The sequence below is a fragment of the Polypterus senegalus genome, chromosome 10 (genome assembly GCF_016835505.1).
Source record: "Polypterus senegalus isolate Bchr_013 chromosome 10, ASM1683550v1, whole genome shotgun sequence".
NCBI lineage: Eukaryota > Metazoa > Chordata > Cladistia > Polypteriformes > Polypteridae > Polypterus > Polypterus senegalus.
This window is the reverse complement of record NC_053163.1, coordinates 153,199,408-153,212,540: the sequence shown is the minus strand read 5'-3', so window position 1 is coordinate 153,212,540 and position 13,133 is coordinate 153,199,408. Positions and strand designations below refer to the sequence as shown.

General features: G+C 41.2%; 1 protein-coding gene across 1 annotated transcript in view; it reads left to right on the top strand.

The window, feature by feature from the left end:
• dpp9 (dipeptidyl-peptidase 9) overlaps positions 1-13,133 on the top strand; it is a 170,984-nt gene that overhangs the window by 32,893 nt on the left and 124,958 nt on the right. The window contains exon 2 of the mRNA XM_039767093.1: positions 11,538-11,629. Within this exon, the coding sequence (XP_039623027.1) occupies positions 11,574-11,629 (56 nt within the window). The 5' untranslated portion in view covers positions 11,538-11,573. The remainder of the gene's footprint in view (positions 1-11,537; positions 11,630-13,133) is intronic.

Here is a 13,133-nt window from a genome sequence, read left to right as displayed (position 1 = left end):
AACGTAAAAAAATATATATTTACATACAGTTCATACGGTCTGGAATGGATTAATTGTATTTACATACAATCCTATGGGGGAAATTACTTCAGTTCACGACCAAATCGGGTTACAACCAGAGTTTTGGAACGGATTATGGTCGTGAGCTGAGGTTCCACTGTATTATTGTCATACAAACAGTGACGTATATTACAGCCACATTCAAGGTCCCTTGCCATTTAATATAGACTGTTCCTACTAATGTTTAAGCCCGTTACAATAACGGGCGCTAGAACAGTAGTGCATAATGTCTAGTTCATTATAATTGTGTATGTTATGGATATACATCAGTTACTTCTACATATACACACATAGACATAATTTACAGTAAACCCTCAATTATCCGCCAGGGGCTGGAACTGAGGCTGTGACAGATAAGAGAACAGACAGAAAACAGAACAGCTACTTTAAAATTGATATACAGTAGACTAGGGGGCTTCACCCCCTGCTCGCTTTGCTTGCCAAAACCCCCACACCCTTAACCCCACTGTAGTGCCTGCGCTAGGCGCCAACTATTTCGCGCCTCTAGCACTCGCGTTGTGAAGAGGGGGGCTGAACGCACCCAAAGGAGACGCGGTCGCTCCTCCGAAACCCCCTCTTAAACGGCGATACAATGGGAAACAGTTTTTTTTTTTTTTCCCCAGACAGAAAACAAAAATTTGGGAGCCATTGGCTCCTAGAACCAAAATATTTCGGAGCCAAATGCATTTTTTGGGAGCCATAATCTCTACCGCATGCCAAATGTGAAATAAACAAATAATATTTCCTTGTATTGTTTATTTGTTTCTTCGGTCAACCTCACACTGCCTTTCCTTTCTCCTATCTGAGCTATTTGACCAGGTCTTCTAGATGATAATCACATAAATGATACTTAAATGTGAATAGTGCAGATGTTTACTAATAAGCAATACTTCAAGTCCAGAGTCTTATACACAACATGTGTAAAGAACACTACAAATACAAACACTGGAAATGCCTCACACATAATAACACAAGAATTAACTCAATAACAAACATTATGAACAATCATTTCTGAAATAATCATTTCGCAATGAGTGTACAAATATAAAGAAATGAATTACTCTTCAAGTTCACTGTCACTAACCATTACAATGTCCGCATCATTAGGCCAGCCAGTATACTTTGGTCTGCGCTTTTTTTTGCTGGTTGACACCCAGCGCTTTACACTGAGTTCTGGGTCAAAAAGTTCAAGTGTAGGGCCCTCCTTACCAAGTCTTCCAGTGTTTCTACACTTGGGGAGTTGCACACTTTTGATTTTATTCTGTTTTGTGCTGAAAATCCTCGCTCGCACTGAGCTGCAGATATCGGAAGCACCAGCATTATTTCGACTAAGTGAAGCAGATATTTAAAATCTGTACAGAACGGCTCCTTGCTCAGCATCACTGTCCATATGTCACCGTAAGTCTAATCCATAAACTGACCCTTCACTTATATTTTCAACATTAGCCGTTCCTTTTGCACAGCTGTGACATCACAGCCATTGTTTGATAAGAGCTCCCTGTACCATTTAACAAGTGTGTCTATCTCACACTTGCCATAGCTATCAATGTCCTCTGGCCATGCAGCATGAGAAAACACTGAAAATGACTCCATGATTTCTGATCCCTTTGAATGTCCGTGCTGTGTAACACTTGACATCATGTTTGCAAACCTGATCTCCAATTCTTTAACAGTAATGTCAACTGTTTTTTTTTCAATTGCGGCCTTTAGATCACTTCTGAATGTGGCCTGATTTTGGGGGGCCTTTCAATGTAACATTTTGGAAGGTTATGACTGTGTGGCTACTTGCAGCCCTCTCGCTCCTGCTTGTTGATGGCCTTTCCTGTTGCACTGAACCTTCAGGCTGAGAACCCATGTGCTGTAAGAATTCCTGTAGCTTCCCTTCTCTCAAAGCGTTTTCCTTCAATCCTTTAATTGTTACCACACAGCCCACAATTGCAGCAACTGCCTGAGGAAGTATATGAGAATTTTTTTTGAAGTGCAAGGCTCAGCTTTGAGACCTCTGGAAAAAAGGTCATGTAAAAAGTGACAAAAGGCAACGAAAGACAGGCTTTCCATTTGCTGAACAATGTGTTTGGCTCTTCCCTTTATGTCTTATGTTTTTGGACATGACTACAAGGTGCTCCATATGATGATGCACAGCAGTGTACTGCCCCTGACCTGTTGCATAGTTTGAATGGAGAAAAACTGAGAGTGCCCGATAAATGTGTGGCAACCAGCGCTGGGTTTTTACTGCTGATGGGTTTCGTACTGTGCATCCTAACTGTGCTCCTATAGCCTTCAGCTCCCGCTTGCTTTTGGGACTGAAATGATACGTTTTCCACACTAGTTGTAGAAGGTCCTAAACTTTTTCAATCATTGGCACTGACCTTTGTGTGTTTAGCATTGCCAGTTCCAGCTGATGGGGTAGACAGTGGAAAGACAGAGCATGTTCACCTGTCTCTTTTCTGAAAAGTGCCCCTATTCCCCCTGTTTGTTGCACCCATGTTCACGCTTGCACCTTCTGCTCCAAAAGCACTCATTTTATGTACCCACCAATTTGGGTTGGTTGGGTCAGCATTCTGAAGCAGTGATTTAATGGTGCTTTGAATCCCTTCTGCATGACCATAATCAATCTCGGCTAAACCTACTACAACAACAACATTTATTTCTATAGCACATTTTCATACGAAAAGCAGCTCAAAGTGCTTTACATGCTAAAGAAAAGAAAAATAAAAGACCAAATAAGAAATTAAAATAAGACAACATTAGTTAACATAGAAAAGGAGTAAGGTCCGATGGCCAGGGTGGACAGAAAAAACAGAAAAGAAAATAATAAAATCTGCAGGGGTTCCAGGCCACGAGACCACCCAGTCCCCTCTGGGCATTCTACCTAACATAGGGGTCCTCAATCACGGTCCCGGAGAGCCGCAGTGGCTGCAGGTTTTTGCTCCAACCCAGTTGCTTAATAAAAAGCACTTATTGCTAAAGTAACACTTCTGCTTCACTTTAGTGATTTTGAGCCCTTATTGCTTAATTTGGTCTTAAACAGCTATTTTAATTGCTCCTTATTATCAATAACATGCAAATGACAAGAGAGAGCAGCATTTCTCCATTTAGCTTATTTACATTTACACCTGTGTGTGTTTATCTGCACTATTGGGTTTAATTAAATACTTGGAAGAAAAATGAAGAGAAAAAAGTGAAGGACTGAGAATTACTCGTCCATTTTAGCCTTCAAATCATTTGCATGATAGAAAGGGAAAGAAAATCTAGGATATGAGAATGACCTGACATAGCAGAGTTAATTTAATTTCATAGCTTGTTAGTGCTTTATTGGCAAGAATTGCTTTCTAATTAAGCAACCAGGTCAGAACAAAAACCTGCAGCCACTGCGGCTCTCCAGGACTGGGATTGAGGACCCCTGAGCTAACATAAAAGAAACAGTCCTCTTTGTAGTTGGGGTTCTCACGGAGTCACTTGATGTTGATGGTCATACAGACTTCTGGCTTTTAATCCATCCATCATTGTTGGAACATCATGGTGCTTTGAGTAGATGGTGGTGGCACAGACCACCACCAAAAGGACACCAGAAAAGGAAACAGAAAAGAGAGTAGAGGTTAGTACAGATTTTAGAGCCACCATGAATAGTCATTATAATGACTTGGAGATATAGAGTATCAGGATTTTGATTATAGTGAAATTATGAGAAAGCCATGTTAAAGTAATGTGTTTTCTGCAGTGTTTTAAAGTGCTCCACCGTATCAGCCCGGCGAATTCCTATTGGCAGACTATTCCAGATTTTAGGTGCATAACAGCAGAAGTCCACCCGCCTCACCACTTCTTTTAAGTTTTGTTGTTGGAATTCTAAGCAGACACTCATTTAAGGATCTGAGGTTACGATTTGGAATATAAGGTGTCAGACATTCCGATATATAAGATGGGGCGAGATTATTTAAGGCTTTATAAACCCTAAGCAGAATTTTAAAGTCAATCCTGAATGACACAGGTAACCAGTGTAGTGACATCAAAACTGGAGAAATGTGTTCAGATTTTCTTTTCCTAGTTAGGATTCTAGCAGCTGCATTCTGCACTCGTTGCAAACAATTTATGTCTTTTATGGGTATTCCTGAGAGGAGTGCGTTACAGTAATCTAGTCGACTGAAAACAAACGCGTGAACTAATTTCTCAGCATCTTTCAATGATATAAGAGGTCTAACTTTACTTATGTTTCTTAAGTGAAAAAATGCTGTCCTAGTGATCTGATTAATATGCGATTTAAAATTCAGATTACAGTCAACAATCACCCCTAAGCTTTTTACCTCCGTCTTGACTTGTAATCCTAATGTATCCAGTTTATTTCTAATAGCCTCATTGTATCCATTATTGCCAATCGGCAAGATTTCAGTTTTCTCGTACTAGATGAGTCTTAGGTGTTCCATCAGATACATACCTAAAGTATGTGATGACATTGTCTTTCCCTGAGACGTCTGTTCCACAATCAGGTATAACAGAAGTGTAGTTTACCTTTAAAGCTTCTTCCAGCACATTACTTTTTAAATCATCTGCAATGCAACCTATAAACTCTGCACATGCTGTATCATTATCATATCTTTTTGACACATCCATGCCATTCTTCTTCATCAGCAGAATTTGAGATTTAAACTTTGTGAACGGTATTTCTTCCAGTGCAATCATATATGTTGCATTGAATTTTATTTGTAATTCTTTCATCTCATTTTCTGTCACTTTCTCGCAAGCACGTTGCACTTCCTTTGTTATGGGGGTGTCACGAGGAGCAGACCTAGCGATCATACGGTCTCTGGCATTCTTGTATTTCTTACTCTCACCATGCTTTTTCACAGTTTCCTTTTTAAAATGGCTCGTACCACAAATTAATTCTGTTTTACCAGCAATTTCTTGTCTGGCTTGTGCGCAAAAGCTGCAATACATCTTTCCCTTGTCATACCGTAACCAAGCCGCTTTAAACTGTCTTACAGGCGTCGGAGCCGCAGGTGCAGAAGACTTTGCTAACTGTACATTTCTGGACACCGGTGGCTGTACCTCAGATAACCCACTGACTGAATTATCTTCGGTTCGTTCAGAAGTAGACAAGGCAGGATTTGGACGAGTGGACATTGAGAAAAAGTCGGAAATTTTTCGTTTGCCCATTTTGCGTGTTACGTGTAAAGTTAGGACGGAATTCGAGGAGTAGTCGTGGCCCGATTCTCTTCTATTTTAGATCCCTATCCGCAGCAGTTAGTGAGATGACATTTGATGCAGAGTGGGTGTGTCAGATGATGCCTCGCTTTGGTTTGGCTTTAATCACGTATTAGTATAATAGGAAAGGCAGATGTGGGCTGAGAGTGTTTGCACATAATTAAAAGCAATTTCTGCTGCTTTAAATTTAAAACCTTTCTTGGATTGAGAGAGAGAGAGTCGCCACTGGTGACTGGAATGAAAAAACTTGTCGCAAAATAGAAAATCAAGTCGCATTGGCGACCATTTTAGTCGCCATCTGGAGCCCTGCCTCATGTTTGCTCAAATAGCTGTTGGCTTGCTGCTGCTTTGTCGAACACATTTCTCCAGTTTTAATGTCACTACACTGGTTACCTGTGTCATTCAGGATTGACTTTAAAATTCTGCTTATGGTTTATAAAGCCTTAAATAATCTCGCCCCATCTTATTTATCGGAACGTTTGACACCTTATATTCCAAATCGTAACCTCAGATCCTCAAATGAGTGTCTCCTTAGAATTCCAAGAACAAAACTTAAAAGAAGTGGTGAGGCGGGCGGCCCTCTGCTGCTATGCACCTAAAATCTGGAATAGCCTGCCAATAGGAATTCGCCAGGCTGATATAGTAGAGCACTTTAAAACACTGCTGAAAACACATCACTTTAACATGGCCTTTTTATAGCTTCATTTTAATCGTAATTTAACTTAATCCTGATACTCTGTATGTTCAATCTCCTCAAAATAACTATTCATGGTGGCTCTAAAATCGGTACTGACCCCTACTCTCTTTTCTGTTTCTTTTTCCGGTTTCTTTGTGGTGGTGGCCTGCGCCACCACCACCTACTCAAAGCTTCATGATGCTCCAACAATGATGGATGGATTAAAAGGCAGAAGTCTACGTGACCATCATCATCATCAAGCCCTTCCGTGAGAACCCTAAATCCAAAGAGGACTGTTTCATTTATGTTAGGTAGAATGTCCAGAGGGGACTGGGCGGTCTCATGGTCTAGAATCCCTATAGATTTTATTTTTTCTCCAGCCGAGTTTTTTTGTTTTTTCTGTCCCCCCTGGCCATTGAACCTTACTCTTATTCGATGTTAATGTTGATTTATTTTGTTTTATAATTGTGTCTTTCATTTTTCTATTCTTTAATATGTAAAGCACTTTGAGCTACTGTTTGTATGAAAATGTGCTATAGAAATAAATGTTGTTGTTGTTGTTGGCGTGATCTTCATCACATATTTTCAACATGTTTTTCAATGTTGGCATCACACTTTATATGGTTTACTGTTGTTCTTCCTCCTCTGTAAATTGAGGCAATACTTGAAACACTTTTGCCATTTCGTAAACGTTTTAACAATTAAATTTTTTTTTTGTGACAATTCCAGCAACACCCGCATATGTATATTAGATTAATTATAACAAAAGAGTAAAGCCAGAAGATGTTACTAAAAATAATGGTACATAACTGATCCTGTGATTTTTGAACTGCGGCGTGACACATGGTGCTGGCGAAGGACACTACGTGTTAGCACAAGGGAGAGCTGTTCCAATGTACACCGCTTGTGGCATACCTCAGAGTAGTAGGAATAGGTAGGTACTGGCGTTTTTTTGCCCATGATGGTTAACGGAGACTGACGGTTAATTGAGTTACAGATAATAGTGTTTTTTTTTTTTCTCTTTATCTATTTAAAAAACTTATATGTATATATTATTCTCATACAGTCAATTAATTAATATTAGCAATTAAAGACTGCTTAAATGTAAATGTATCTTATGTATAACTAGCAAAATACCCCGCTTCGCAGCGGCGAAGTACTGCCTTAAAATTTTTATTAAGAAGAAAATTAAACCTTTTTAAACTGAGGGAAAATATACCAATAATTATTTGTTAAGGATCTCTTTGTATACCATGTTGTCAGTTCGGCTCTCTGGTTGTAATATGACCAAGCTGTGCGCTGAGCTTACTCTTGAGCATGCAACATACAGTTGGCCATGTGAACAGTAATCTTGTCTCAGATCTCACAGCTTGGATTGCTGCTGTCATAATCGGTTTGAGTTTCATGGTTTGTTTCAATTACGACAGTATTTGCAGGACTTGTTGTGTTGAAGTGACATTCGGCATCTGTCAAGCGTTGTAGGCACACAAACGGTTTCATCAATAACTTCACATCCAGCTTTTGAGAGTTTAAACATTCATAAACATCAAAGTGTCCACTACTCAAATCGTCACCTGTGAATCTAAGATGTTTAAGAGGCATTGGCGGTTGTCCAAAGGTGTAAAATATTTGGCCATTTCGGTTCACTTGAAAGCGACAACCAAACAATTCAGCGGCAGCCATCAATTTTCTTTCAATATAGCGACGTTTAATTTAAAACCAGCTTCATATTTTCTCCCGATCGAACACTCCATCGTATATAAGGGATGCTCTTACGATAAAGGTGTATGAGGATCTGATATACAAAATACACAAAACAGTGCAAACGTTGCTTCGGAATAGTTCGGGTATTACTGTGTGGTCACGTAGGCACAATACATAGAAAAAAAAAAGGTGGGCGTTAGCATATCATAATCTCCTGGACCAATGGCGTGAGTTTTCCACATTCGACTTATACGATCGACATTATAAAATACCTGGAATTATATGTTAAAATCAACTTCTGACTTATCTGCGGGAGAACTTATCCGCGAGTATATACGGTATATATATTCGAAGAGCGGTTTGTGCCTCTTGGTGATTTGCGCTTAGAAACAACTAAGCATGACGTACTTGAAAAATAACATTTTCTTCTGGTACCAAAATTAATGAAATGCTGGTACCGTATTTTTATAAACTGGGTTTTTGTGTACTTTTTTTAGTACTGTTATACTGTGCAAAGGTTCACACGGAGAGTAAGAGAGTGCACTTGTATGTGCTTCATTAGATGAGAGATGAGTGCTTGTGAGGTCTACGTTTTGTTCTTTGTAATGACAACTTGCACAGTGACGGGGATGAGTGCAGCAGACAGACAACAGCATCACATGCCAGGTTGGGTGAGGCAATATTGGGGTACACAGGGGAGAGTCTCGCTCCTTCTCATCCTACTGTGGATGAGACCAAGTGACTTTGCAGCAGGTGGGCACTTCCAAGCAATTCAAGTCATAGTTTTGGCGCTTTTCCACTGCATAGTACGGCACAACACGGTTCAGTTCAGCTCACTTTTAGGGGGTTTTCTACTGGGAACAGTACCTGGTACCTGGTCCTTTTTTTAGTACCACCTCAGCCGAGGTTCCAAGCGCCGAACCGTTACCAAAACGTGACGTGTAAACTCTGCTGGTCACTGATTGGCCGGAGAAAATCGTCATTACTGCATCATTGAACTTGCGACACGAGACACAACAGACCTGCTAGATTTTTAGTACAGCCAGCGAAGGTTCAGACGCACCATTTAGTTTTAACCAAAAATGGCTGTTTCGTGGTCTATTGAGGAAGTACAGACGTTCCTCTCGTTGGTAGCTGAGGAGCGGATCCAGTGAGAGCTGGATGGGGCGACGCGGAATGAAAAAGTTTTTCAGGAGGTCGCTTGTGGCACGTTTACGATGATGTCACAGCAGTAGAGGCGGCGCAACTATAACGACACGTGAATAATCCCGCCCACTCTAAAGCGGTACTAAACTGCAGTAGAAACGCAAACTGAGCCGAACCAAGGTGAGCTGTACTGAACCGTGCTGTGCCGTACTATGCAGTGGAAAAGCGCCATTAGTTGGTTTCTTTTTGCACTGGTGGTGGTTGAGGGGAGAATGAGAGTACCTAGTGGTACTCTCCTTGCTCTGCTGTCTTGAAAGTGCAAGATTATTTGAGGCAGTCATACATTAGTGACTGAGTCAGAATGAGAGGCTCCCCTTGCACAGTATGAGATAAAAAGCACATCATCTCACATGATTTTCAATCTTTGTCCCCTACTACCTCCATTTTCTGTTCTGTAGTCACCTCACGTAAGTTGAGGTTCTGCTGTATTACAAGGTTTTAGTCTTAGTAGTATTCTTAGTATTACAGGGTTTTAGTTCCATTAAGGCCAGATTTATAGTTCACGTGACGCATGCTCCAGCGGACACTCCTACTCTGTAAGTGTTTTACTGTTTGTACTTGCGTGTGTGTACTTTACGTAAATCTGGAAGAATCCACCGGGTGGCAGTACAAGATCTGTAAGTATTCTGATGTCACCATACCGTAATATCTCTGAAAAGGATGTTTAATGATTAAATCCATCAATCCAGGGATGTGTCCATTCCAGCAGGCATTGGGCACGAGGCAGAAACAATCCCTGGATGGGGCATCAGCTCATCCATCGCAAGGTGAATACATACACACACTGGTGTCATTTTAGTGGCACCAAATCTGCATGTCTTTGGAAGGAAACTGGAGCACAGTGTGAAAACCCAGCAGAAAAACGTAAACTCCAGGCAGGGAACACCAGCAATGTGACTCCACGAGACAGCAGCGCTACCGCTCCGCCACTGTGTCACCCCCATGTGTGTAATTATTAACAGTATCCAATATTTAAATGAAATTAATGATTTATTTGTAAAATGTAACATACATACTTTAATGCATTTCATCATGACAGTGATATCAAGTATAAACCTAAGGATTCTAATTGTGCAGAGAGCTGGAACATCATAAATGTAATGTGCTCTGTGTGGTGATCTATTGTTGTATGCCGCTGCTGTCTGGTCAAGAGGAAGCCCCAGAAGATAAAGACGGCACAAAAGATGGTATGTGAGACTTCTAAAACGTATCGTGTCATTCCGATCGGGAATATGCGACGCTTGAATATAAAAGCACCACAAATGCATTTGTATGTCGTCATTTTGCTTCACCACATGGAACCATTCATCAAACATCGAAGCACACACATCGATCCTCAAAGAGGCTTTCTGTCACATGTAGATAGTAAACAGTGACTCTGACGTCACATTCCAACTTTTATCACACTGTTCCCCCCCCTCCGACTTTTTGCTGGTAATGCAACTCGCACACATGTTGCGTAAATTTCTGAGGATGTGCTCAGAGGACGCGTCAAATGAATGCTGGGAATGCGTGGCAGCCATGATGTGTGCACGTACGTGTTCTGAGCGTGAAGTATAAACGAGCCCTTTGAGCTCCATGTTTTGCAATTGAACATCATTGATGTATGATCCCTGAAAGACTCTCTACCTTCCACCTTCACCTTCTTTATGTGATTCTGTTTATTTTTTTTCTCCTTCATTGCCTTTATTTAAGCCTGGTCTTTCCAGATGTACTGAAAATACAACTGAGGTTTGCAATTTTTTAATTATAATTGTTATTTCTTAGACCACGGGTGTCGAACTCTGGTCCCGGAGGGCCGCAGTGGCTGCAGGTTTTCATTTTACCCATCTACATTAGTGACCAGTTTTTGCTGCTAATGAACTTCTGCTTTTGTTTTAATTAACTTGACTCAGGCCCCTTAGTTATCTCTTTTTCCTTAATTAGCAGCCAAACGATAATGAGACACAAAACGAACCGCCACACGACCAGCTCACCTGTGCCAATCACACAACATCTGAACATAAAGAAAGTTGAAGGTCTCCCTAAGGTTGATCTCTCAGGTCACCAAAACATTTTGACATTGTTCTTAGAAAAAAACGAAAAATCAACAGTTTTGAAAATGTCTGCTGTGGCAGAATGAGAGCAACAACGAGCCATAGAATTAACGGCTTCTCATTAAGAGATTGGTTGGAGTGAATATGGTTGGCATCTGAAATCCCAGTTTAGCTGGTCGTCTGTTGGCTTGTTTCACATCTCATTTCTGTTTGGCTGTCATTTAATGAAGAAAGGAATCAGTTCATGCTATTAAAATGAAGGGAAAAGGAGTTAATTAGCAGTGTAAACTGGTCACTGATTAGGAAAAGGGTGAGAATGAAAACCTGCAGCCACTGCGGCCCACCAGGCCCGGATTTCTACACCCTTTGTAACACTGCTTGTGGAGCAATGGCAGAATGTAGTAATGCATTGTCTTGCATATCACTCTTCTTCCCCTAATGTTGCTGGGCTAAGCTCTGCCACCCTTAATTGGAGTAGCCGATTTAAGAACATTATACTTTATTAAGGTGTTTGGGAGATTTAGTCTATCATTGTTAAGTGTGATGTTTTTCTTTTTTTCTATATTTCATCTATTCTTATAAATATGGTGTTGGCTACTCATGGTAAGCAACATTATTATCCTCTTTACTGAATTATCTCTAATTGTCCTCTACAGGTTCCCTAACCTTGGTTCAGGCGTGGTGACCGGTTAATGCATAAAATAAAGAAAGTCAAGCTTGAAGATAGAACAGAAGGAAGCTGGAACAGGTAAGTGTGACACGCATTTCTGATGGTCATCGTGCTGGTGGCGGGTGGGACTGATGTGCTTTTACAAACCTATAGTTTTTATAATTATTATTTTGTTTTTCTTTCTTGAAAAACCATAACTTATGCAAACTCGGCTCTACACAAGCTGGCAGCAGTTCTTAAAAAAACAAGAAAAGGGTGCAAATATATACAGTGCATCACAAAAGTGAGTATACTCCCACATTTCTGTAAATATTTTATTATATCTTTTCATGGGACAACACTGAAGATATGACACTTTGATACAATGTAAAGTAGTCTGTGTACAGCTTGTAAATTTGCTGTCCCCTCAAAATAACTCAACACACAGCCATTAATGTCTAAACCGCTGGCAACAAAAGTGAGTACACCCCTAAGTGAAAAATGTCCAAACTGTGCCCAAAGTGTCAATATTTTGTGTGGCCACCATTAACTCTCTTGGGTATAGAGTTCACACGAGCTTCACAGGTTGCCACTGGAATCCTCTTCCACTCCTCAATGACAACATCACGGAGCTGGTGGGTGTTAGAGACCTTGCGCCTCTCCACCTTCCGTTTGAGGATGCCCCACAGATGGTCAATAGGGTTTAGGTCTGGAGACATGCTTGGCCAGTCCAGCACCTTTACCCTCAGTGGTCGTCTTGGAGGTGTGTTTGGGGTCGTTATCCGAAGGAAGGGGATCATGCTCTGCTTCAGTACGTCACAGTACATGTTGGCATTCATGGTTCCCTCAATGAACTGTAGCTCCCAAGTGCCAGTAGCACTCATGCAGCCCCAAACCGTGACACTCCCACCACCATGCTTGACTGTAGGAAAGACACACTTGTCTTTGTACTCCTCACCTGGTTGCCACCACACACGCTTGACACCATCTGAACCCAATAAGTTTATCTTGGTCTCATCAGACCACCGGACATGGTTTCAGTAATCCATGTCCTTAGTCTGCTTGTCTTCAGCAAACTGCGGGCTTTTTTTGTGCATCATCTTTAGAAGAGGCTTCCTTCTGGGACAACAGCCATGCAGACCAATTTGATGTAGTGTGTGGCTGGCGTATGGTCTAAGCACCAACAGGCTGAGCTCCCCACCTTCAATCTCTGCAGCAATGCTGGCAGCACTCATACGTCTATTTTTAAAAGACAGGCTCTGGGTAAGACGCTGAGCACTTGCACTCAACTTCAATGGTCGACCATGGCAAGGCCTGTTCTGAGTGGAACCTGTCCTGTTAAACCTGTCACTGTATGGTTTGGCCACCGTGCTGCAGCTCAGTTTCAGGGTGTTGGCAATCTTCTAATTGCCTCGGCCTTCTTTATGTAGAGCAACAATTCTTTTTTTTTTAGATCCCCAAGGAGTTCTTAGCCATGAGGTGCCATGTTGAACTTCCAGTGACCAATATGAGAGAGTGTGAGAGCGATAACATCAAATTTAACACACCTGAGACCTTGTAAGACTAATGAGTCACATGACACCGGGGAGGCAAAATGGCTAAT